At 48.9% G+C, this 25045-nt stretch overlaps 1 protein-coding gene across 1 annotated transcript in view; it reads left to right on the top strand.

Moving 5' to 3' along the window:
* grin2ca (glutamate receptor, ionotropic, N-methyl D-aspartate 2Ca) overlaps window positions 1-22162 on the top strand; it is a 37817-nt gene extending 15655 nt beyond the window's left edge. The window contains exons 3-13 of the mRNA XM_037475412.2: window positions 4689-5290; window positions 6640-6754; window positions 9412-9623; window positions 14202-14370; window positions 15447-15600; window positions 15894-16019; window positions 16697-16926; window positions 18333-18493; window positions 18582-18769; window positions 19341-19573; window positions 20488-22162. Coding sequence (XP_037331309.2) covers window positions 4689-5290; window positions 6640-6754; window positions 9412-9623; window positions 14202-14370; window positions 15447-15600; window positions 15894-16019; window positions 16697-16926; window positions 18333-18493; window positions 18582-18769; window positions 19341-19573; window positions 20488-22107 — 3810 coding nt within the window. The 3' untranslated portion in view covers window positions 22108-22162. The remainder of the gene's footprint in view (window positions 1-4688; window positions 5291-6639; window positions 6755-9411; window positions 9624-14201; window positions 14371-15446; window positions 15601-15893; window positions 16020-16696; window positions 16927-18332; window positions 18494-18581; window positions 18770-19340; window positions 19574-20487) is intronic.
* The last annotated feature ends 2883 nt before the right edge of the window (window positions 22163-25045 follow it).

The following is a 25045-nucleotide window of genomic DNA, read 5'->3' as shown; positions in this document are numbered from 1 at the left end:
TGTTGTCGCTTTGACATCAGCGGCGAACGTGTCACTGAACAAAGTGACGAGACGATGTTCCATCGGCTCCTCAGCACCAGGCTTGTTCCTCTCATTATGCATTTAGCGCAACATCCTGTCCTAAAATTCAAAGCATCCTTTGAAGCATCCGTCGCGCGTTGTGACAGATCAGGTCCTCGGAGCCTCAGCCCCCGTCGACTGGACAAAAAACCTGAGCCACACGCCAGCTGAAACCCTGATTGTTTCTGCACCAACACGAGCCCGAGGCTCTTCTACGAATCTGGAGCACTTCCCTTTCCTCCGTTTCTCTGCGTCGCTTCGTCCTCGACGCGCCCCCCCCCGAACAGAGTCAAGCTTTCCTCTAAAATGTCTTGGTTGTATCTGAAGTGTAATAAGCGGAAAACAATTGTAAATGATCTAGAGACGTCCTTTAATTAAAGTAACCTGTAGAGCTTCGTGGCCTTAAGCCTTCAGAGTTCTGTAGAACCACCTGCTCTGCTGAGGCGCTGAAGGACATGAACCTTCAATTCATTCGTGTCGCCCTTAATCACAAATTTGCTTCAGAGTGCTTTGAAATCTTCAAAGAAAGAGGGAGAAAGGGGGGGGGCCTCCTCCAGGACGGACTCTACAACATTTTAAAGGTTAAACACTGAAGAGTCACGATCACCTGAAACAAGCTCCACGGATGTTCTTTCAAACATGTGGATTAAAATATAAAAACACACACACTCTTCTATTCTTATCACGGATGGATGCATCGAGACGAAGAACCAAAAGTGGGTCAATACCACAAACCGTCAATGCGCATCTTCGTACTATTTCCGTCTCGCTCCGACTCCTCGCTGTCACACCGTTGGCTGATGGCCGGTGGTGGGGGGGGGGGGGGGGGGGGGGGCCGGGCTGTTCTTGGTACGTCAGCAGCACAGGAAGGCGTTTCCTGCTGCGCGTCGGGGCGAGACATATGTCCACATATGCTGAGCTGAGGCCAGAAGTCGCTTTCTGGAGGGAGGAGGGGGGGGGGGGGTGTCGGCAGCTCAGTCATGTGACCTATGGAACAACACACCTTGTGCATTTGTTTAACTCTTCATATCAACATTTTTGCAGCCAAATTTAATAGATCTTTATTTCTAATGCTTCAGGTGTTGATTCCTTTCTTTACTGAGTCGGTACAAAGGTCAAAGGTGAACTAGTCCATGAATATGAGACACGAGTTTCCTGACTGAGAAGTTTTGAGGACAAGTCGTTCTTCACGGCTCACTTTGTTGGCGTTTTGGAGCATAATGCAGACCATGGAGTCCTCTGATGAAGCTGGCTGGACTAAGGCTTAAGTCCTGTTTGGGTTTCACAGCTGTGCTCAGGAGATAATAATAATAATAATAATAAAAAGTACCAACTCAGACCCTCCAGCTGATCTCCAGGCTGCAGAGCTTCCGCTCGGCTCAAGATGTTGAGCCCGACTCTCCGTTTGCGGGGTTCAGAAGTGAGAGTTGTGTTGCGTGTATGTTTCACCCTGCTGGATGTAATCTTCGCCCGTACAAGCTAAGCTCTCCACTCAATGGCCGTAATCTTCTTTGGGACTGAGGACTATTACTGTGAGCTTCTGTGGACACCAGCGTGTTGTGTGGAAGCACAGCTTACCAACGGGTCACAGTGCCGCCCGATAACCAGTGACATCTCCTCCGGGTTTCATGTGATCACATCGTGTCGTCTCTGCTTGGAATGAATCCATCAATTCTTTCAGGATCTGTTGTGTTTTAAAATGTCATTTTGGCCCCCACTTTGTCAGCGTGGTGGACCCGGTACCAACGTGATGGCCCTTTAGGTGTGATCTGGACTCTCTGGGCTCCTGGAAGAAGGACCGGCGGTTTGGTTGCTTAATGGATTAAAAAGGCAGAATACACTTGCAGTGCTATTACAAAGGCTTCTTTCTTTGTGTCATCACCGTGGTTCCTCTGGACCCGAGTCACATTCAAATCTCTGTGGCCTCTCCTAACAGTCAAATAAAAGTCCTTCTGGAAGCGGAAGGAAAGTCCAACGTGTCTCCGTGTGACGCAGTTATGATGCAATTAAAAACAAGAAAAACAAAAAAGACAAAAAGAAAAAAAGGCAAATTTTGTTTCATCATTTATGTTAGAAAAAAACATCCATATAACCAACATGGTTTATATTGCCAATATTGGTACACATGTAGAACCCTTTAGAACCCTTTACTCACATCCTCTCCTCTCTGTGTCCAGCAGTCTCAGATGAACCAATCGTGAACTTATCATTTTACGTTTTCACATGATCTGGTTGAACTGTTTATTTTGGACCCCGTTTTAACAGGAGACCCGTAAAACACGACGTCCCCGATGAAAAACGGCTCTTTTAAGCTTCCTTTCGGCTGCTTTAGACACGGTTGGTCACACATGACATGTTCAAGGACCTGAAACCGGCTCCTGTTGAGAGACGCCATGCTTCACCCTCCCTGCATGAAAAGGTTTGACAAGTGGAAGGAGGCGCGGCGCGAAGCCCGTCTGAAACCGCGAGACGCTCATACATCACAGAACCGCTGAACCTCCTTCAAGGACACTGAGCAGACTGAATAAGACCAGGACAGCGGACCACCCCACCCCCCCCCCCCCCCCCGAGAGGCTGTAGGGGCACCTCATAACATACATCTGCCCGACTGAGCAAGAGAAAGCTTTCAGGACATCACACCAGAGAGAAAAAAAGACAGATTTCTGCTTCAGAAAAGACCAGAGGCAAAATAAATGAATATTGACATATGCCTTTGATGTTAACCTCAATTTGAAATGCTGGTAAATATTGTTTTGGAAAAAGAAAGTCAAAATATGTCAGAATGACAAAAAAAAGTCAAAATATATTTGGTCAAAAAATAAATAAATGTTCGTTTTTTTTAAAGAAAAAAAATATTCTATTGAAAAAAAAAAAAAAAAGGTCTAAATATGTAAGGAAAAATAATTACATGAAAAATATTTTCAAAAAAATATGTTCAAATAGTGTCATGTGAAATGTTCTGAAATGTTTTGTGAAGGTTGAAAAATATGGAAAAAACTAAAAAAATTTAAGTTCAGACAAATTCTAAATATGTCAAATCAAAAGATTACATGGAAAACATTTTTAAAAAATGTTTGGTCAAATGGTGTCATGGGAAAACAAGTTCCAAAATGTTCAATCAAATCAAAATGCATTGATTTGCATTGATTTGTCTAAAAAAAGTTGACAAAGTTAAAATATGTTAGATTGAAAAATATGGGGAAAAAAATAAAAAAATTGGGTCAAAAAATGTAATGAGGAAAAATGGATAAATATGCCAAAAAAAAGTTTTGAAAAAAAGTTACATTAGGTCGTAGAAAGAAAGTCTAAAAATATTAGTTCAAAAGATGTCATGGAAAATAAATAAATAAATTTCTGTAATGCATTGCATTTCTCTTATTGTTTAACATCTCTACCTTTTACTATCATAACATTGGCTTCGTGGATGACAGAAGGCACCCGTTCGTTAAACCAGGGGTGTCAAAGATACGGCCCGCGGGCCGGAATCGGCCCGGTGTGAAAATGACAGAAAGACATAAATTGCATTTCTATAAAAGTCCACTGGGGGCGGCACTCTGAGGTCGTTCACCAACGCAGTGCTCGATCTACCCACGGTACGCAGTGCTGTCGACCCGTTGGGTTACAGCTACTTATGGCTGTTTCGTCCGTTTTTGTGCTTCAACACTTGGTGCTTGAGGGAATTCAGCCTGTTTCTCAGATGACGACGTAACACGAGAGGCTCAGCAAAGAGCCTTTTCTGGGCTTTCTGGGTGATTCATTGATTTTAAAGCGCTGCAGACAGCACCTTTAAAGGGTAACTTCTGACTGAAAACTGCTGCTGCGCCTTTTTCCCTCGGCGGTGTGTCGGGCACCTTCGGTCACGCCCCCAATCAGGGAAACTAACAGCACCTGAAGATTTACTCCCCCCCCCCGAAAGCTATTTTTTGAACGAAGTAACGCGCTCTACTGTAAAGATTTGTTACGCTATAAAGCATCTTCCCCCTCCCTGCACAGAACGTCCTCCTTTCTCTCTCAAGGTCATCGCATCCGCAGGAGAGACGGATTAAAGGCGGGGCGCCGCTATGGTGCCATTCTTCTGAATGTGCGAGTGTGTTTGGGGGGGGGGGGGGGGGGGGGGGGGGCAGAAGCACGACGTGTGAGTCTAAGCGATGGATGGGTCTGCAGCTCCTGGAGGAGAAAGCTGAAGCCGCGTGTCACAGCTCCGGGGCCTTCACTCCTCTATGGGAGCTCTGCTGCTCTATGGAAGCAGAGAGAACTCAAACATGTCTTTAGTGCGCAATTACTCGGTTATAAGTAAGGTTTCCGTAAAACCGGAGAACAATGGAATCTATATATATATATAAATATATGTATAGATATTGTTCCAAGAAGTGTGTGTTAAATGTGTTAAACATTACTCCTCTCTGCGCTGTGTGAACCACAGTTTGTTTCACACCTCGTTCTCAGCTAAATCAATCATATCCTCCCAGTTGAGTGGAGAACAGAATGTTATTAGGAGCAAACTGTTTATCTGAGACCATCATTTCAAATCACAACCAAAGAACTAAATGTTTCTGGTGTCTCAGACACAGTGTTTCCCCCAGGTTTGATAAACGTTAATGTGCCCCCCCCCCCCCCCCCCCGTACAGGGCGAGGGCTCCAACTTCCTCCAGCTGGGCTCCTCCATCGAGCAGCAGATCAACGGCATGTTCAAGGTGATGGAGGAGTACAACTGGGACAGCTTCGTGGTCATCACCAGCCTGTACCCGGGCTACGAGAGCTACGTGGACTACGTCAAGTCCTTCACGGACACCAGCTACTTCACGTGGGAGCTGCAGGACGTGCTGACCTTCGACATGTCCGCCGACGGCATGAACGACGTGCGGGCGCGGCGGCTGCTGCAGCAGATCGACGCCCAGGTGCTGCTGGTCTACTGCTCCCACGAGGAGGCGCAGTACCTCTTCACCATGGCGGCCGAGTCGCGGCTGGTGGGGCCCGGCTACATCTGGATCCTCCCCAGCCTGGCGGTGGGGAACCCGGACATCCCCCCGCCCGAGAGCTTCCCCGTGGGCCTCATCGGCATCATCACGGACCGCTGGAGGATGAGCCTGCGGAAGAGGGTGCGGGACGGCGTGGCCATCGTGGTGAAAGGCGTGCAGAGCTTCAGGAGACAGAGGGGCTTCGTTCCCGAGGGCCACAGCGACTGCCTCAACCCCAGCAGGCCGCCGGCCGCCAACGACACGCTGTTCAGGTGGGCGGGACCTCAACTCTGTTCAGACCGACAGCCGTTACTAATTATCAATAGACTTTTATTCATAATGCCTGTTGTTATTCAGGCACTCTGAGAACGTCGCTTTGCGTGAGTTGGTTTTTCCACGCGTGGAACCTTCGTTTCTCGTAATTAAACCCGCGGTTCCATTGGACCTGAACTCCGGACTTAAAAGAAGCCGCGTGACGCCATTCGCGCCAAATGTTTTAATCAGCAGAAGCTTTTAGCTGGTGCGAGGCCCGAGGTGGGTCGGGGGGACCGGCAGCGCGTCGAGTGCATTCGTGCGTTCTCATTGGACACGTCCGCTGCATTATTGAAACATCACTCGCTGCCTCTCGCGTTAGAAGTGATTTCTCTTTTGGGGTCGGTTCAGAGCCCAAGGGGAGACATCTTCTTCCTTTTCAAAGGCCCAGACTGAGCATGAAAAGAGCAGAAATGAGGGAACATTATCTGGGCCACAGATACCGTAGAAGCCCTCCTTGTCTCCTCTTCAGAACCCAGCAGGCGTGACCAGCGGCGGTCCGTAACGTGAAGGTCGACCAGATAGAACAAAGCACTTTCCATTAACTTTATAGTCAGTCATTTCTTTTGGTGATCACCCCCCCGCGGGTCTCAGATTTGTCCTCGACTTCCCCCCCTCTGCCCCCCCTTTAAACGAGCCCCCGGTAATGAGTCGTCTCACCTGTTAATGGGATTAGTGCAGATTACCAGATTAAACGGGCTTTTCACACGGACAGAGGCGAAGGCCACTCTCCTCCCAGCGGGCTTTCATCACCTCGGCTGGAGTGTCGGCCGAGGCGCCGCCGGGCTGATGCAACAGGATGTGAGCGATGACACGCGGGAATCAGACGAGGAAGATGTTCTCTCCTCACACTCGGTCAGAGTATAAATCAGCGTTTTAAACGGAGAAACTTTAATACTGAAAGTCATTTCTCCTCCTGCTTGAGGCACCAATGAATTTCCAAAATACCACAAATATCTGCACTAATGCGGACAGAATCCAGGTCAGTGAATGCAAAATGTGAAAGGCAGGCGGGAGGATTTCCCACTTTTATCTGCAGGTCAGGCTGTGAAATGCTGAATGTCTTTTTAAAATGAAAGTTCAGTATTTGCAGGCAGAGCAGAAGCAGATGTGCTGAACGTTGAACCAACGTTTCCGTTCTCATCCCGCTGGGCACCGGGCCACCGAGGCGTCCGTTTGTGGGGCCAGAACTCGTGTCCTTCACTCTGCTCGTCTCTGCTGACGGACAGAACCTCCGTAAATCCCACATCGGAGGCGGTTTGATTCCTCTGCAAATAAAGGCTTTCCTCCGGGCTCTGCTTCCCTGCAGGCACATGCTGAACGTGACGTGGGAACACAACGACTTCTCCTTCAACAGCAACGGCTACCTGGTGAACCCGGCCATGATCATCATCACTCTGGACCGAGAGCGCCTGTGGGACAAGGTGACCTTCGTCTCATCATTGCTACGTACATCACTACCAAACATGGTTTCCTGATCGCACCCACAGGACACACACACACACACCTCATTGACTTGAATAGAAGCGGCCTCCTTAAAGCTAATTGAGCCGAAGGGAAGCGGTCCTGGTGGCTCCCGCTCTGCTGCAGCGTGGGTCCGTCTTATTACTTCAGAACATCATTTTACGCTGAATCAACAGAGCTTGAGGCGGTTTATATTTAGAATGAAGAGTTGCTTGCGAGGCGCTGCGATCCGGACGCATCGTCACACAAAGTTACAGGACTTGTAACTTGAAATGTTAACGAGTATCGGCTGAAGGGAGACTACAACGGATTCCTGATGGTGCAGCGACTTCGGGGCGGCGTTGAAATGACGGGATCAGAGCCGGGGTCGCAGGTCGTGGTTCTGCGTTGTGTTAGCGAGCGTCCTGCTGAGCGTGTGTGCGATCGAACGTCGTATGAAAGTAAGCAGCGATGATCGACGACATCGGTGACTAGCTGACAAAGGAAAGGCAATTTGTTCACATAAAGAATAATAATAGAGAAATGTCCGTTATGTACAACAACAACACCAACAAAGAGCTGCCTAATAAGCACACATCGTTAAAGTGAGTCTGTCATCAATCAGAAGAACTTCTCATTCCTGGAGCTGGGACCTGTGTCCTCTCTCTCCAGCTGACCTTTTAAATAAGCCTCTCGTGGGGTGGGGGGGGGGGGCATATTTCCCTGGCTCCGTTCAGAGCCACAGGAAGAAGTCGTGTTCTGCGATAGCTTTTCCGTGCTTAACTTTCTGCGGCCTGCGGCTCTTTTTCCCTGAGAGCTGAAAATCAATTCCATCTTGTGATTGCCTTTTTTTTTTTGTGGCAGCCTTGTCATTGTGCGCTGGGCTCCTTCATGCATCACCCGCGTGGCCCCCGCCGCCCCCCCCAGCACCTCTCAATCCCACATGTCCTAATGCAGCTTTAAGTAAGTCGCTGCTTTACAGATGCGGCTATTCGTAAGTCAAGGTAATCGGTGGGGGGCGGGGGGGGGTGGGGGGGGGGCATGCTGTTTACTGGCTCTGTATTTGTCACACGCACAAACCTCCAATTACAATCTCGCCAGCGACACAAACAACTGCCTCCCCCCCCATAACCGTCAATCTGCAATTGAAAAAACACAATTGAAGTGTTTTTCTCCAACAGGTCTTTGTGTTTATCATTTATTGAAGAACCGCGTTTAAAAAAAAAAAAAACGTTTCTTCCGTTCGTCGTTTCCTCGACGTCAGCCAGCGAGACGCTTTGCGTCGGGCTTTTCTATTTTCCTGGAATTGGACTGAAAGCCCACGAGTGGAAGCGACAGATGGACAGCAGGAAGTGATCGATGTGACGGGTCTGGAGAAGAAGAACCGAGAACCCTCTTCTCTTTTCAGAGATCCACACTCATGTTAGAACCTCTCTTGCTAGATCCTCTATTAGCAGACACTGGATGTGTGTTTTCTACTTAGGTTCATGTTCTTGAATGAATTAGTAACGATTGGAAATGAAATAAGTATTTACAAATGTGGACACAACTGTCCACATTTCTACTCTCGGCCTCACTTCAAATTAAGAGAAATCTTAATCCGTTAAATAGAAGTTCTGACAAAAGTTGTCTCAGTACAGTTCAAATATTTAAGGAATCATTCGTATTTCGGGTCCTAAATGATGTTCGGTACGTTGAAATCATCGATGGGCCGATTCCGTAATGACGTTTAATGTCAAATCAACTGTTGATTCGTTGCGAACATTAAAGATATGCAAATGAGCAGTAAGGCCGAGTATTAAAACATTCCCACACACTCAAAACACACAAGCTCTCAGCCCACTGAGGGTCCACACACACACACACACTCCTAATAGACACTTAATTTTACGGCCACAAAGAAGTGAACAATTAATTAAATGTTTCGGCTTCATAGTTGATGATTTAAAGCTCTTTTGTTGATTAGCGCCTCGTTAATGGAAAGTATTATCTTGTGGATAATTCATCTTAGTAACAACGTTTCAGCCGTTATTAGTTACAGGGTCTCGCCATTGTGTGTTAAATCAAAGCACATCAGAAGTGGGGGGGGGCTCCTGGTGATGAATCACCTCTGGTAAGATGCTTCTCATTACTGTCTGGATGCTGACAAATGTAAAAATCTCGAATTCAATTCCTCAATCACGGGTGCCAAAGCATAATCTAATGAGCTCGCCTGATTCAGCTAATTGGGGTCCAACAGGTCCTGTGGGACCTCCATTCCTTCCTGGCCCTGATCCACAGATCACGGCTCATCCAAACAAATGTTCCATTTAGATCTCGACTGCACGAGGCTTCCCCACAGCATCCAATCAGCGGACTGGTGGCACCGCAGCGCCTGGAATTGCTTTCGTTTGCACTAGATGTGAAATTGGACTCTTTACATCCCCGGTGACCCAAAAAACAATTTCCTCTGAGCTGAAACCCTCTTTTTCTGCGGGAGGTTCCGGATGCCGAGGACGGCGCCGCGTGCCGTCAGAGACTCGGAGACAACTGTATTAAGATCGTTGAGATAGGCAGCGCTCTGCAGGGACGCGGCGTGGGAAGCTTACAAAGCTTGTTTGTGACATCTCGACCCCCCCCCGCCCCGTTCTCTCTTTAGGTGGGGACCTACGAGATGGGGATCATGCAGATGAGATACCCGGTGTGGCCGCGGTACGGCTCCTACCTGGAGCCGGTGTCGGACTACAGGCACCTGACGGTGGCCACGCTGGAGGAGAGGCCCTTCGTCATCGTGGAGGCGGTGGACCCGCAGACCGGCACCTGCGTCAGCAACACCGTGCCCTGCCGCCGGCAGTCCAACAAGACCGAAACGTAAGTAACGGTTAGTCCGTTAGTTACCAAAACTAGTTTCAGACTGCCGGTCCAATGCATTCGCCAATCAGATAAGTCTCAATTTACCTCCATTTCTGTCCAAACCGTCCGACCTCCGGCCCATGTGTGAACGTGAGACAGATACATGGAGGGATGGATGGATGAATGACTGGATGATGGTTTATATTGTCCTTAGAGGAAAAGGATCTCCAGAAACATCTAGAATGACATCTGGGTTCAGTCATCAAGCCAGAATCTACGCTTGATCCAGACAAGAACTATTGAACCGCGTTTGATTGATTTCACGCACCAATCACCAAGCCAAAGTCCCTGTGAAGTCAAAGAGCTGATGCTGTGTACGAAAGACTATTCACACAGAATCCGTCAACCTGATGTCATGTAGAAAATTATGAGACTATTTGGAGGTTCTGTCCACGTCTCCCTCATCAGTACAAGCGAACCTTCTGACAAAAACCCAGTTTACATAACAGAACGCGCTCACGTGACCAACATAATTGATTTCGTATCCAACTTGGGGCGCCATTAGGTGTTAGATTAAGAGCCTCTTCCCCTGCCATTAGCCTCGCCATGACTTCTAATTCCTTGATGATGCGAGTTACTCATCAGGCTGCTGGGCCGCAGTGTAAAATCCACGGCGTCGCACTGTGACCCAATCATGGAAATGCATGTGCTGCATGGCGGGGTATCAATTAGATGGGGCGATTAGGCCGTGTCATCAATCCCTAACACCTACAGACGGATATTGGTGTTCATTAGCAGGGGGGGGAAGCCGTTACTGACAATGGTGTTAACGAGATGAGGGGGAGCAGGATGAGGTTCACGTCCCCTTCAGCGTTATGGAACACTGTGAAGCTTTATCGCTCACGCTGACCAAATGGCCCCGTCGGTTTGGAAAGTACATCCCTCCCCATCGCAGGACAAATCCAAGCCAGGAAGAGATGAAGTCAATAAGAGGTGAGTTCGGTAGGTAAAAGGAGAAATAACAGAGGAGGTGGAGGAGGTAGATGCTTCTCCGTTCTTTAAACGTTCTGACCTGAAGATGGAGTGAGCGTAGAGATTACTCTCATTCGCTGCTACTGTCACGATTGAGCTCAGGGTTCATTCATCATTATTTCAGCCTGTGATCGGACAGAAAACTCTGCCGATTACCCTAAAGTCACCTCTTCAAATAGCAGCCCAATCCTGAAAATATCTAATTAACAAATCACACAAAATCTCACCATAGCAAAAGAATCCTTAAGTTTAAACCAAATGTTGAGTCATTTTCCTGTAAATGCGACCAAAGCAACCTCCATTCGTGTGTTGGATTAATACAGGTCTGTGTTTAGACCCACTGATGTGACATCACCATCATCACTTCTCTGCATCATGCAGTCCGTGCGCTAACTTCTGTCTTCGTCCCATCTGTGCTCCACATCTGCCCCATAGAAGAAAACCGTGTTGCAACATCTGTACTTGTGCTCCTTGATCCTCGCTGCAGAGTCCCCTTTTCATCTGACTGACCTCTGTGCCCTAAAGCACCCCCCCCCCCCCTTCCCCCCCTCAGACCCCGACGTGACCACAACTCAAACGCACATTAGGGCGTTCTAAATGGGGAGCAAGCGGTGGTTCTCCATTTCAATCCTCAAGCTGCCCCCCCCCCCTTTCATTCAGCCAGCCTGGCATCCGTGTGGTTCCCCACCGGGCCCCGACTCAGACGGGGCTGAAGCCCTCTGGGTCACACGTGGAAACCCAAAAAAAATCGTCTTTATTGCTGCGGCGAGCCCAGAGGTTTATTCAGAGGCAGAGCCCCGGTGAGGGGGGGTATTGACCTGGGAAGATAATGTCAACATGCATTAAACTGTGTTTAATGGGAGCGCGATCGGGACTTGATTTAATTAAAGTGCAGCTGTGGACGAGCTCCCCAGGGGGCCAAGAACTAGGCGGCAGATGAACGCCGCAGCGCTTCCATTTGGAAGCTTGTGCCGTGGGGGGGGGGGGCCTCCGGTGCGCTGGCCCGCTTCTGACAGAGGACTCACTGCTCACCGATGAGCGGAGCTGTACAAGCCTTTCAGCCGGCTACTAACCCTAAACCCGGTTACAAAACGGGACCCGAGGACGGTCCAAGCCGGGTGTTCAGGCTCAGTGTGAGCGTCATCCAACATGGCCGCTCGGTGCGAGGAGAGGAATCGGAACTCTTCACCTCCGTGCAGACTGGTGAAGACGATGCTGAGGCCTCTAAGGCGCCAGGGGCTCATTGATAATTAGAAATCCACCAATGCATCCATCACCTGAGCACTTCGAAATAGTTCTCTCATAATACGGTCAAACTCAACGAGCAGCCTGACTACCAAGCTTATGAATGAAATGAAGCAGGAACAGTTACTGGGACTAACACGCCTTTAAGCAAGGCACTTCACAGATGCATAATGATCAGAATGTGGTTGTAAATCCTTTTAGTTCACTTGTCAACTCTCCTAAACACACTTGAAAAAAAAGACTAATAGGATCTCAACATCCTGCTTGCACTGTGATGCTGGTCAATGCAGTGCTTTAACACTTCAAACTCAATTTAGTTGAGGGGAAGAACTCCCCCCCCGTGTTTTATGATCTGTTGCACCACAACTAGCGACCCTTCAAATTCGATTTGTGACCTCTTCTCGTCTCGGCAGTTTGGAACAGTTGCAGTCATTTCACATTCGGTGAGTCTGCAGCATCGCAGCCGGGGGAGCAGAGAGGTCCTTTACCGCCTCCGGCTTTAATGTCCACGAAAAGTCACCGGGTGCTGCTTTACTGCTTCTTTAAGAGGCCAATTCTTGGGGGGAGTCTGAGTGAGCGCGTTGTCTTTGAAAGCAGCTTCCAGACATCGCTCTTAAAAACGACTCCACGCTTTGAGTAAACAACCCGACTGGCAGCGATTCCCAACGACCGAGCCTTGAACCCCCGGCATCTGGCGACACGGGTGGGGGGGGGAGGGAGGGGTGTCGGGACCGCCGTGTTTACCCCCGGTCTGCCGTGGCGCGGCTCGTGTCCGTCTCATTGCCTCCCCGGTGCTGATGAGCAGGGTCCATTAGACCGGCAGGTGCTGCTGGTGCCGGTGCCTCTGATGGCCGAACAAGGTCTGATGTTGGGCCCTAACGAAAACAGACCCTTCAAGACTTTAGAAATACTGTCTTTTTTAGAGAGACGCCTCACCATTTGATCCATGGGATGATTAACGGCCTGAATGTAAATCTGACATGTGAGCCACGTCCCTCATGCATCTCGTAGGATGACTTTTCCTCTGAATGTCATCTAACACTCGTCAATTTCTACTTTTCCTACATGAATAATGTCTTCTCTTTGCAATGCTTCCGGAATGGGAAGCTAATGCACAAGTGTTTTGCCACCAGGGGGCGACTCCTCTGCTCCCATAGACGTCTATGAGGAAATGACTCTACTTCTCTCTTGATTTATTCCCTCAGTAAACCTTGTAAACATGAGTTTATGGTCTCAGTCTCTAGTTTCAAGTCTTCTTCAATGCAGCATGATGTTCATTTAGTGAATGATGGTCCATTTAGAGTCAAACAGACGAAAAACCAGGGGATGCTTTAGGGCTACACGTTGATTGACAGGTCTCTCTGTGTACGGAGGAAGGAGCGACCCCCACCTGATGAGACTACGGGACGCAGTGCCGAACTACACTTACTCATTCACATCAGATGCGTCGTCCCATTACGGTTAAAACTGAAGGACATTTTCCTCCCCACGTCCCTGGTAATCCGGCTGATAAGTAAGGGGAATTGATTTCGTCAGCCTCCCTCACTTGGTATGCCTGACACCGCGTTTCGCCTCTGCTGCACGCTCCGTCTGACGCGCGGCGCCACGCCGCCTCTTTGAGCTCCTGCTGCTCGCTGCTCTACTTTCAATAGAGTTGGCAACACAGGGCTGGATTTCGCTTTTATTTTTATTTGTGTTGCATTGAATTGGGTGTCGAGAATCAACTTCACTGATAACTATTGAACCCGTCGTATTGCGACACATCGAGCTGCATATTTAAACTGCAAAATGAGTAATGAGGCCGTTAAATGGCCTTTGAACCCGACGGAGACTCGACGCTTTGAGGCGCGACGCTTTGGTCGGAGCGATCCAGCATCCAGGTTCAGCCTCGTCTGCCTTTGTTTGTTTGTGATTAATTCACGTCGGATTTGTTTTGGTCGGCCCAGCTGTCCGGCCATCTGTCGGGGCCGGGGCATAATGCGCCTGTGGAGGAGCTCGGAGTGCCCCCCCCCCCACCACCATCGGCCCCCTAATATCCTGACGTCGGAGGTGCTTCGTTGGTTCCATCAGTCCCACTCCGCCACGCTGTTTGGAAGCAAAAGCATTGACGACTTGTAGAGTAAAATAGTGGCGTCTGAACTGAACACCAGTTATTATTTATCTGTAAACAACAGATCTATACATTTCCTATTAGGCTGGTTCCATATAATACAAACAACGTATCGCTTGTAATCATTTGTAATCTCGCTTCTGTTGATACTGTAGAATGAGACTTTAATAGCATCATTTGTAACACTGAGTCTCTCTCTGGCCCCTCAGCATTGTGGGTCACACCGAGCCCTACACCAAGCTGTGCTGTAAAGGCTTCTGCATCGACATCCTGAAGAAGTTGTCCCGCACCATAAAGTTCTCCTACGACCTCTACCTGGTCACCAACGGCAAGCACGGCAAGCTGGTCCGAGGCATCTGGAACGGGATGATCGGAGAGGTGAGAGGTCACCTGACCGCCAAATACACAAAACCACACTTTCACGGCAACCACTTTATGTGACGACTTTATTCCAAAGAGAAAATACGCTAAATATATATTAAATCAGAGACTTTTTTTGTCTCGTTGTGCGTCATTATAGAAGCTGTGCTTTCTATTAATCTGCTGCAGGAAGGTTGATGCGTCTACTGTTAACGGTGTCACATGTCCTCTCCTCCTGTTATCATGATGTTAGATTCAACGCTTTTATGGCCTAATGTTTTATGAGCCGTAAAAATGCTCCAATTCCAGTTTAAGAGTGGAATATCATTTTTAATAAGGAGTCCTTACTGGTGTGGATTCATCAACATCTGCCACCTCTCAAACTCCCCTCAGAGCGCAGGCCAGATGTGATACTTTGGTATTAAGATGGTAGAAAAACCCATCATTGAAAACTGCGGTTTGGAAAAGCAAAAATTACAATATTGAGAAGAACAAAAATCCCAACAGCTTCTAAAGAAGATGAAAGTCATTTTGATGCCGTTTACAACTTCAATGATTTGGATCCTTCACTGTTTACATTTCTTCCATTATCAATGCAATCCAAAATGTTACAATCATTAAAATAAGCTTCTTAACCATCTTCTGATTTTGGTTTAATTGCTTTTTCATGTTATCCGTAGTATTAATCTTAAAAGCTGTATCTTTGATCAGTGATTGGGTAACGAGGTCCTCGTGCACGGTGAGCAGATAGAAAGCACAACTAGACTCACACCCTCTCCCTCCCAGGGAACTTTTCATTGGATATTTATTCATCCGGGGCTGCGCCCGCTGTGACAGTTCTACTTCCTGCTTGTGATATTTAGTCATTGAACGCCTCACGTAATGGGTATTTAGTGATGGATCACATCACAAAATGCGGCGCATTAGGCAAAGGCCGAGCGTTGTGTCCAGCTGGCCTGAAGAAGCAGACGGTCCATCACGCTGAGGGCCGGGGGCCCAGCGTAGATCCATCTTTAAAAGCTCAGCGGGGGCGTGCGGCGTTCTGTCGGACGCCCTGGATTTACGACTCCTGTAACTCGTACCCCCCCCCCCAGGTGTTCTACAAGCGGGCGGACATGGCCATCGGCTCGCTGACCATAAACGAGGAGCGCTCCGAGATCATCGACTTCTCGGTGCCGTTCGTGGAGACGGGCATCAGCGTGATGGTTGCCAGGAGCAACGGCACCGTCTCGCCGTCGGCCTTCCTAGGTGAGAGACTCCCCCGGGGGGACGAGGACGGACGGGTTGGTGTGGACACGAGACAGGCCCCTCATTTCACCTCTGGTTATAAATATATAAATGATTTGTCTAGTTATCTATTCACACATTTATTATTGTGTTGATTCTCAACTTGATTGATATGTTAATTAGTTCCTATTAACAGACGATAAAATGATTCTTCATCACCAGCAGAGGAAGTTTGAATGATGAGCTCTTTTCTTTTGCTTGACTGTGTCCTATATCCTGTGTCCTTCCTCCTCTGTCCTTAACCCCCCCCGTAGAGCCGTACAGCCCGGCGGTCTGGGTGATGATGTTCGTCATGTGTCTCACCGTGGTGGCCATCACGGTCTTCGTCTTTGAGTACTGCAGTCCGGTCGGATACAACCGCAGTCTGGTCAGTGCCAAAGGTGAGTGTCCCCCCCCCGCCCCCCTCCCCCGTCGGCCATCTGCCAATCCGCTCCGCATTGCCACGGCGACACAGTGGACGACCCTTTTTGTTCGGTCAGGAGTCCGTTTGAACGTACAGGAGACGGAAACAAGGAAGATAACATTCTGTTTCTTCTATTTTCAGCTTTAGTTTCTATTCAACCTGTTTAAGAATATAAACTAACTATCTTTATGAGATGTTTATTTCTTGAAAACGTTATCTTACTTTTAGAGAAAACTGCATGTCTAAATGAATGAAAGGGGGTTAATTAGATGTATTTCTATATTGGCATCGCTGCACTCCTGCATGGGGAGATGACAAACTCTGGCGTGGGGAGGGTTGTGAGAACATGTGACATCGCAGCCTGTTCACGGGGGCCACATATTGGATCGATGCCTGGAAAATTGAAGTGTCGCCGTGTGGTTCTATAAAACATATTTTAATGGATGAAGGCCGGCTTGAGTTTTATGTATTTCAGGCTCACTGCAGGATCAACATGAAATCGGTTGTTTACACTCGAGGAGACGGATCGACTCCCTTCTTTCAGTCTGCCGACTTTTGACGCCTCGTCTTCAGGGGGATGGATAACACCCAAATGCGTCTTTAGTCGAAGCCTGAGCGGCGGTGTGTGTGTGTGTGTGTGTGTGGCCCTTGCAGAGCCCGGGGGCCCCACCTTCACCATCGGGAAGTCTGTGTGGCTGCTGTGGGGCATCGTCTTCAACAACTCGGTGCCCATCGAGAACCCGAAGGGCACCACCAGCAAGATCATGGTGCTGGTCTGGGCCTTCTTCGCCGTCATCTTCCTGGCCTCCTACACGGCCAACCTGGCGGCCTTCATGATCCAGGAGCAGTACATCGACACCGTCTCCGGGCTGAGCGACAAAAAGGTGCCGTGTGCACGTGTGTGTGTTTAGTGTGCGGCTTAGAAGCAACACAAAGGGCTCCGTTTCAGGTGTGTAAACCAACAATATCCAAAGTGTCAATGACACAGCCGATCCATCCGGGAGAGTTGTCCCCCCCAGTGTGATACATAAGAGGATTTTCTTTGCTATCGTCTTTGCACATTCGCCCGGTTTTTAAACGAAGTATTGACATGAAAAATCAGTGTAAAAACCCCCAGCACTTTCTCCAGAATCGGAGGGGGGGTTTAAAGAGGCCCAGGCTGTCCACTGCTCATTAGGATTCTAGCAAAGTCACTTACAACTCTCTTCACTTTATACACCAGCCGTGCTACGAGGAGAAGAGGGGCCGTGGATTACTGAGGGGGGGGAGGGGGTCCAGCTGTGCTGAACCCCTTAAGGTCAAAGAAATGCTAATGAGCTACAAGACAAAGCCGCGCTGGAGTGACCTTGGAAGACGATTAACTCGTCCCTACACGAGAGGCTTGTGATGGGGGGGCCGCGCATCACGTTGACATCCGCCCGGCGCTACGTCTCCGTCACGACGTGGTGACGTAGGGTGGGGGGCGGAGTGATGAACCTCGTGGACAGTTTACCTGGTTTGAAGTCTTTGAAGACGTCTTTTGGTGGTGCAGCACATGTTCGGTTTGCGTAGAGGCGTCGATTTGAATCAGCTAATTGGTTGGAGGACTCGTGTGAGTCGACTCCGAACCTCTTTGGCAGAAGACTCGAAGCAGATTTTAACACATCATTAAAAACTACGGAGCAGAATATTAGTCTCCAAAAAGAAGTGAAACACAAAGAACCACTTTAGATGTGGTTCAAAGGTCTGAACTGACTTCAGGACAGTAAGTCCTTAACCAGCATGGGACGATGTAATCAGCAGAAGAGATCGATTCCCACCCACGTCTCACGTGCATGACCTCGTCTACGAGAGACCGCTGGAGGCTGGAAAGCACAACGCAGGAGAAGTCTGCTCCATTTTCTCATGTGCAAATTTAGCTCGAATCGTCCCCTGCTAATGTACTGAGAACATATTTGCATAAGGTTAATTAAAAAGAGCAGTTTCGTCGATTGCATTTCCACCCCGTCTCACTCTCTGTCCTCTCGGCTAATTAAAGGCATGTGGCGCTCCTCACAGCGAGAGGAGGAAGTATTTGAGTTTCTTTGGACACGCTGTCTGGGTGTTAGATGTGTAAATTAACAGAGCAAGAGGCCATCAGGATAAGTAGCACAAAGCAGAGAGTCATTGTACTAATACGAGCCTTTAAGGCTCTTATGGTGCCGGGTGACAGGAAGCTGCAGCGCAACAAAGTCACACCTCGACACCATGGCGGGTCACGCTCGTCCTCATCGACCCCCCCCCCCACCTCGCTCTGTGCCCATGTCCGCAGTTTCAAAAGCCGCAGGAGCAGTACCCCCCGTTCCGCTTCGGCACGGTCCCGAATGGCAGCACGGAGCGCAACATAAGGAGCAACTACCCCGAGATGCACTCCCACATGGTCAAGTACAACCAGAGGGGCGTGGAGGACGCCCTCAACAGCCTCAAAACCGGGTAGGTGTCCCTCGCTCGCTCAGACATGCATGCGGTGAGGAAACAGCTCCTCCAACGACTGAGGACTCCTCCTCTCTCCCTCGGCTAGGAAACTGGAGGCCTTCATCTACGACGCCGCCGTCCTCAACTACATGGCGGGCAAAGACGAGGGCTGCAAGCTGGTGACCATCGGCAGCGGGAAGGTGTTCGCCACCACTGGCTACGGCATCGCCCTGCAGAAGGACTCGCGCTGGAAGCGACTCATCGACCTGGCCCTGCTGCAGTTCCTGGCTGATGGTAAATTATTCATTTATATATATATATATATATATATTGCCAGTAATGCTCCACGGGGTGATTTAATATGTGACCCCTATTCTGCCGACCTTAGCTCCTCGGGCAACTTATTTCCTCCAGGAAAACGTCTGGTCATCTCTGGGAGAAATATGCAATGGGTGGTAAGAGGAATAAGGCGGCAGACCGAGAGGTCACCAAATGCTGCGATATTATTACTTCTCGTAGCAGGAATCCTGGCTGCTGCGCCGGGTGATGGGACAAGAGACGCCTTAAACTGTAGCAGACGTTTCTTTCTTTTCTTCTTCAGGAAGCGCAGCAGCGGCCTACTTATTGATTTCCTTAAAATCAGGATATGTTTTGCACTCACTAAATCACCAGAGAGAGAGAGAACAGTACAACCTTGTAGAGCTATACCTCCGAGTGCTGCTTAAAATGAGAAAATGTCATTATACCCGATGCAATGAATTTCACCGGAGGCCCGCGGCCGTTTCATCGCTCCCCCCCCCGGTCCCCAAATAACAGCAGCGCCGTGCCAACAGTGCTTTTTTATCCCCTGCTCCCCGACTGGCAGGCGACACCCAGAAGCTGCAGACCGTCTGGCTCACGGGCATCTGCCGCAACGAGAAGAAGGAGGTGATGAGCAGCAAGCTGGACATCGACAACATGGCGGGGGTCTTCTACATGCTGCTGGTCGCCATGGGCCTCAGCCTGCTGGTGTTCGCCTGGGAGCACCTGCTCTACTGGAAGCTGCGCCACTCGGTCCGCGAGGCGGAGCGGCTGAACTTCCTCCTGGCCATCAGCAGAGTGAGTCCCCCCCCCCCTCGCACAACCACACATCATCTGTTCTGACAGACGCTGCGCCTCCTCCCGCGCGTCCAGACGTAGGCTTGGAAATCTGGAGCCAAGCAGGAAGTCAAGAGAGAGCGCGGCCGGGCCACAGGTCGAGGGCGGCAACAATAAAAACAGATAATAAAAATCGAATGAGTTGAGAGCAATAAAAAGGACCTAGTGGATTCTCGCTGGAATGTCGTGACGGCCGTGATCCCTGAGAAATTGAATTTAAATTGCCCCATTACAGAAAGCTTCATCTGCGTGTCGACACGAGTCAGAGGCGGGATTAGGTTTTCCAAACGATACACAATTTGAAAGTAAAATGTGAGATTGTGGGGGGGGGTGTGTGGGGGGAGGAACCAATGCAGGGCAAGCGCATGATCAGCGACATGCATTTGTATTTTAAAATCTTTAAAATAATAATGTTTTGCTTCATAGAAACGTACCAACATGAAAGCCTGGTGGTTCGTATCTGAATCTCTGAATATTCTCATTTCAAATGTGGCCTCCAGTACACCTTCTGCTTTTTATCCAGTAAACAATTAATAATTAATTTAATAATGAAGTGATCGGTGTAACTGTGATTGAGTGAACACGTTGAGAGGAAAGGTTGTTAAATAGTTTTATATAAATAGCACGTAGTGGCTCGCTTTCACTTACACATTGGAAACGCTTGAGGGAAACTGGAGAAACGTTGGATGTGTAGATTGCACCGTTTTCCCCATTTGTCGAAGATAAAAGACTCGAGTGGAGCCTCCTCAGAGGTGCACGGCTTTTATATTTGAGTGAAAATCAAAGCTGAAGAGAACAAAGAAACACCCCCCCCCCCCACCCCAAACCTGTTCCGCGGTTCAGTTGCTAATCTCCCCCTGTTGGTCTCTCTGCAGGGCATCTACAGCTGCTTCAACGGGGTGGAGCACACCGACCACAGCGGCAGCATGCCGAGTCCCGACGTCACTGCCAACTACACACAAGCCAACATGCTGAAGATGCTGAAGACGGCCAAGGACATGGTGTCCTCCGCCAGGGTGGAGAACTCTCTGGACAACGCCACCAAGACAATAGAGAACTGGAGCAGGCGGGGGGTGGACAACGTGCGGCTCGGCCTGCCCCCCCGAGTGACGGCGGCGGACGTGACTCACGGCCGCCTGCCGTACATCTCCAGCATCACGGACAACCACTCGCCGTACTCTCAGAGGGCCCTGACCCCCACCTTCCCGCTGCACTACGGGGACGCCACCACCCAGCCCCTCCTGGAGAAGCCCTGCGTGGTGACCCGACCCAACGCGCTCCGCTACACGCTGCCCGCCCGCAACGCGCACCACCTCATGGAGCGGACCCTCCCCATCTCCAGCCTGAGCAGTCCTCACATCGCCATGCGGGACCCGTCCCCCTCCGCCGCGTCCAACCCCCACCACGCCGGCAGGCTGTACGTGGAGAACCCGGCCCGGCGCCCAACGTCCCCGTTCGCTCCCTACAGGGAGTTCCAGGTGCCCGACATCTACGTGGAGCACAAGGGGCCCCTGAGGAGGAAGTTCAGCTACCCGCCGGACTGCGTCAGCCGGAGGAGGCGGTCCCACGGCTACACGTTCGACGCCGCCGACCCCCGAGCCAGAGGCGACTACGACGAACCGCGGCCCTGCCTCGCCGAGTTGAGGGCCAACCACCTCCTGAGCAACCACGCCCCCGTCGGCGCCGCCAGGGCGTGCGCTCCGGGACACTACGCCGGGGGCAGCGCCAGCTGCAACTCCTGCATGAAGTCCTACCTGGAGCCCGAGATGGACGACATGCCGCTGCTGGGGAAGGACAAGCTCAACCGCCGCGCCTCCTTCCTCAAGGCCACGTGGGGCAACGACAGGATCCATCAGGTGGACGAAACAAAGGCCTCCACCTCCGCGTCCTCCGCCCGCGTGGACATGCCTGACCTGTTTCCTCGGGTGGTGGTGGCCAACCCGAAGCCCAACAAGCTATACGGCAGCCTGGGACACAACCTGTCCTGCTACCCGCTGGCTGCAGAGCCTGCGTACTTGGACCCGGCCCACATGGGCTCCTACCCTTACAAGCAGAAGCTCAAGTACACCGAGTCCACCAGGCTGCCCTCTTACAGGGAGGCCATCCTGCAGAACGCCGCCGCCCTGCGCCGCTCCTCCTCCACGGTGGTGCACAGACACTACTCCACCTACCTGAACTCGTACACAGACTTGCCGGTGTACGTGGGGCCGCTGGCCCAGAGACCCGCCCAGTTCTACGACGGCTCCAAGGACGTGTGCCACTTGTTCCCCTGCGCCAGCCACTGCCCGGGTAACGCGGCGATGCTGCCCCGCATGGGGGACCGGCAGGTGGTTTACCACAACAACATGTTCGGGGCCTGCGACGCCACGGGGAAGAGGGAGGAGCCGGGCTCCGGGGGCCGAGAGCGGAGGCAGGTGTTGGTGGCGCGCAGAGTCAACAGCCCCTACGTGCCAAAGCCCTGGGGCAGGGTGTCCAGCCTGGAGTCCGAGGTCTGAGCCTCCGTCCTGACTGGACCTCCACCAGCCTCTCAAACTGGGGGGGGGGGGGGGGGGGGGGGGAGGTTCCCTCAGCCTCTGCTTGAACTAAACTCTACACCAATAATGTACTTGAGAGTGTTGACTGTCAAATATCAGTGCGATGGAACCTCATGCAAATGAGAAGACACTGACGAGTAAAACACTGCTGGGACTCTGTGAGCCAAACTTAAAATAATAATAAAGTATGAAAGTATGAAAAGTATTTAATACATAAGAATTTAACCTGTTGATTGTTATTTAGAGGATTTTTAAATGTCTGGGAGACAATATACTGTAGCCTCTCAAACTGATTAAGACTGGAGACGTATTTTTCTCATTTTCTTTTCACTTGACATTCTGGTCAACATTTCATGACCCAACATTTCAATCGAGCGATTCATTATTAAGATAATATTCTGATCAAACCGCCGACATGACGGAATTTTCAAAGTCAATTAAGACTTGTCATTCATCGAATTTGACTGGGATCTTAATAAAAGTGTCACGTGTATTTCCATTGTTACACTGCCCTCTAATAAAGTACAAGGTCATCTCAAGGGTCGTTTGGAACCATCTGTCATCTCATCTATGTGATAAACGGGCTCTCACATGCCACTCTGATGTAATGATCGGGACACAATGTAGTATTTTAATCTGCCAACGCTCACAGAACGGATTGTGTGAACACGCTGTATGTTCTCACTCGCTATTGAGCCCTGTGGCACTATCTGCTCCAACAAAGTGCTTCCAGCCATTAAAAGGGGGGCCTATATTGAACTGGATTAGATCAATCTGACCCAAACCAATTCACTTGACATTCGGCGGAAAAGCTGCATTCAGCAGACAATTATTGAAATCACAGGAAAAGGCGTCTGCTGAGAGGCAAATGTTGGAAGAAGCTCACGGCTCAAAGCTCCAGATTTGAAGAACCAATATTATGAATAACTGTAAATATTGAAAATAACAACGTGGCAACATCAAGCATAATGTTCCCTGAAGCCAACATGAATTATTAACGTCAGCCTCATTTACAAAACAACAACTAACTGCGGGAGAAAACAATACGATGCCAATCCAGCCCATAATACTCTGACGTTAATCATAATTGATTACAGCAAATGGAAACAGAAAGAAAGCATCAAACAGCCAGAGAAAATAAATAAGCTCTTTGACAACAACAACACACTAATTGACTGAACAGATCCACGATTGTGAGCCAACTTCATGCTACTATTTAGAAACACTAAAGCTCATATTTAGAGGGTACTGTAATTAAAATGTATAAGAAATAAACATACTTCACCTTGATGAGAAGAAAGTAAACATGCCTCTGCCATTTAATCTGAAATGCCAAAGTTTTCCAAAGATTTTAAATGTATCTTTTTGTTTGTAAAGGTTGGAATTTCAACCTGTAATTCAAGTAGAGAGTATGTATATATATATATATGTATATATATATATATATAATTTGTATCCATTTGGTCTGTGCATGGTGTGACATCAGCATCAGCTTCTTTAAGTGCGTTAACTTCATACTGAGAACCTGTGTGTAATATGGAATTGGGACGCTATGAGTTTTTTGACATAAGCACCAGAAGACACCGCTGGCAAACAAAAAGAAAATATCTCAGCCACAAAAGACAAGCGATCACGATTTATAACACTGCAATCTGCACATCGACCTAAAGCAGCAAGAGGCAAAAAACACCAGCAGCTGGACAGCCTAATTTCAGAAGACATAAACAGAGACAGAGCCGGGACATAATCTCACAATATGAATGTCTCTTACCTTGGTGAAGGGGAAACAGGCCCTGCATGTAAACTTTGGGTAGAAGCTCCAGCTGGATGTGGTCTGCAGGCCTCGAGGCGCCTTCCTCCCACCTCCAAAAAGGCAAAACAATGGTTGACTTGTCGATATAAAAACAGTATCAAACAGTATGAAGACAGAGGCTTTGTAAAAGGGTGCGTTCCATATGAATGTCTTGAGATATGGAGTCATGTGTGACTGTAGCAAATCAAATCATCACATTTTTTTTGTATAACCTGATGTCACAAACATCAAATATGCCCTAGGAGCGTTTACAGTCTTTATAGGATTCAACTATTTGTCTTTTGATCCTCTATTTAAGGGAAATACAGAGATGCTTCAGATTTAGTCAGTTTGTGAGGAAAGACGGAGGGATACAACTTCAATTGTAAATATGAAGACTTAAAGTTACATTTAGCTCAAATGATATTTATATATATAAAAGACAAAACTACACAATTAGCTAATAATAATATTGAAGAACGTGTGCTAGCTTACTGTTCGTTAGCATCTGACGGGACGCTAGCGCCAACAGACCGGAAGTGACGATCGAGCTAGCGAAGCTAGCGATACCACGTTTAGTTCAACAAATCCCTCTACAACAAGCCAACCTCCGACCATACAGTCACTGAATAATTCGTTTTTGATAAGTGACTAGTCGTGAAAGTACGCGTTTACCAACAAAGACAAACTTTTCAAAAAGTTATTAGCTCACCAGCGCGACAGGGGGATACAGACCGGAAATGCCATTAGTGTTGTACCACTGTTGGCCGTAAGGGGGCGCGAGTATTACAGACTAAACCAACAGAAAATATATAACTATATTATAGTGATTAAAATATATCAGTTTCTAATTACGTTGAATAATACTAATGAAAAATGTTATTATCAAATCTTCTGCTCTGGTGATCCAATAATGCATCAAAATATAGTCAATTTACAAAATACACAACGAATGTATCTTACATTATGAAAAATAAAAAATACATTACAGTATTTCACACAAGTACCATATATGATCAGCTGTCAACTTGATTCATGTTATCACTATTCAAACTCAAATCTGCCATGTTTGTTACGGATGTAATGGAATTATCTTGTACATCATTT

Source organism: Pungitius pungitius, chromosome 12 (assembly GCF_949316345.1).
Source record: "Pungitius pungitius chromosome 12, fPunPun2.1, whole genome shotgun sequence".
Lineage (NCBI taxonomy): Eukaryota > Metazoa > Chordata > Actinopteri > Perciformes > Gasterosteidae > Pungitius > Pungitius pungitius.
The sequence above is the reverse complement of the archived record's forward strand: the minus strand, read 5'-3'. Positions and strand labels throughout refer to the sequence as shown.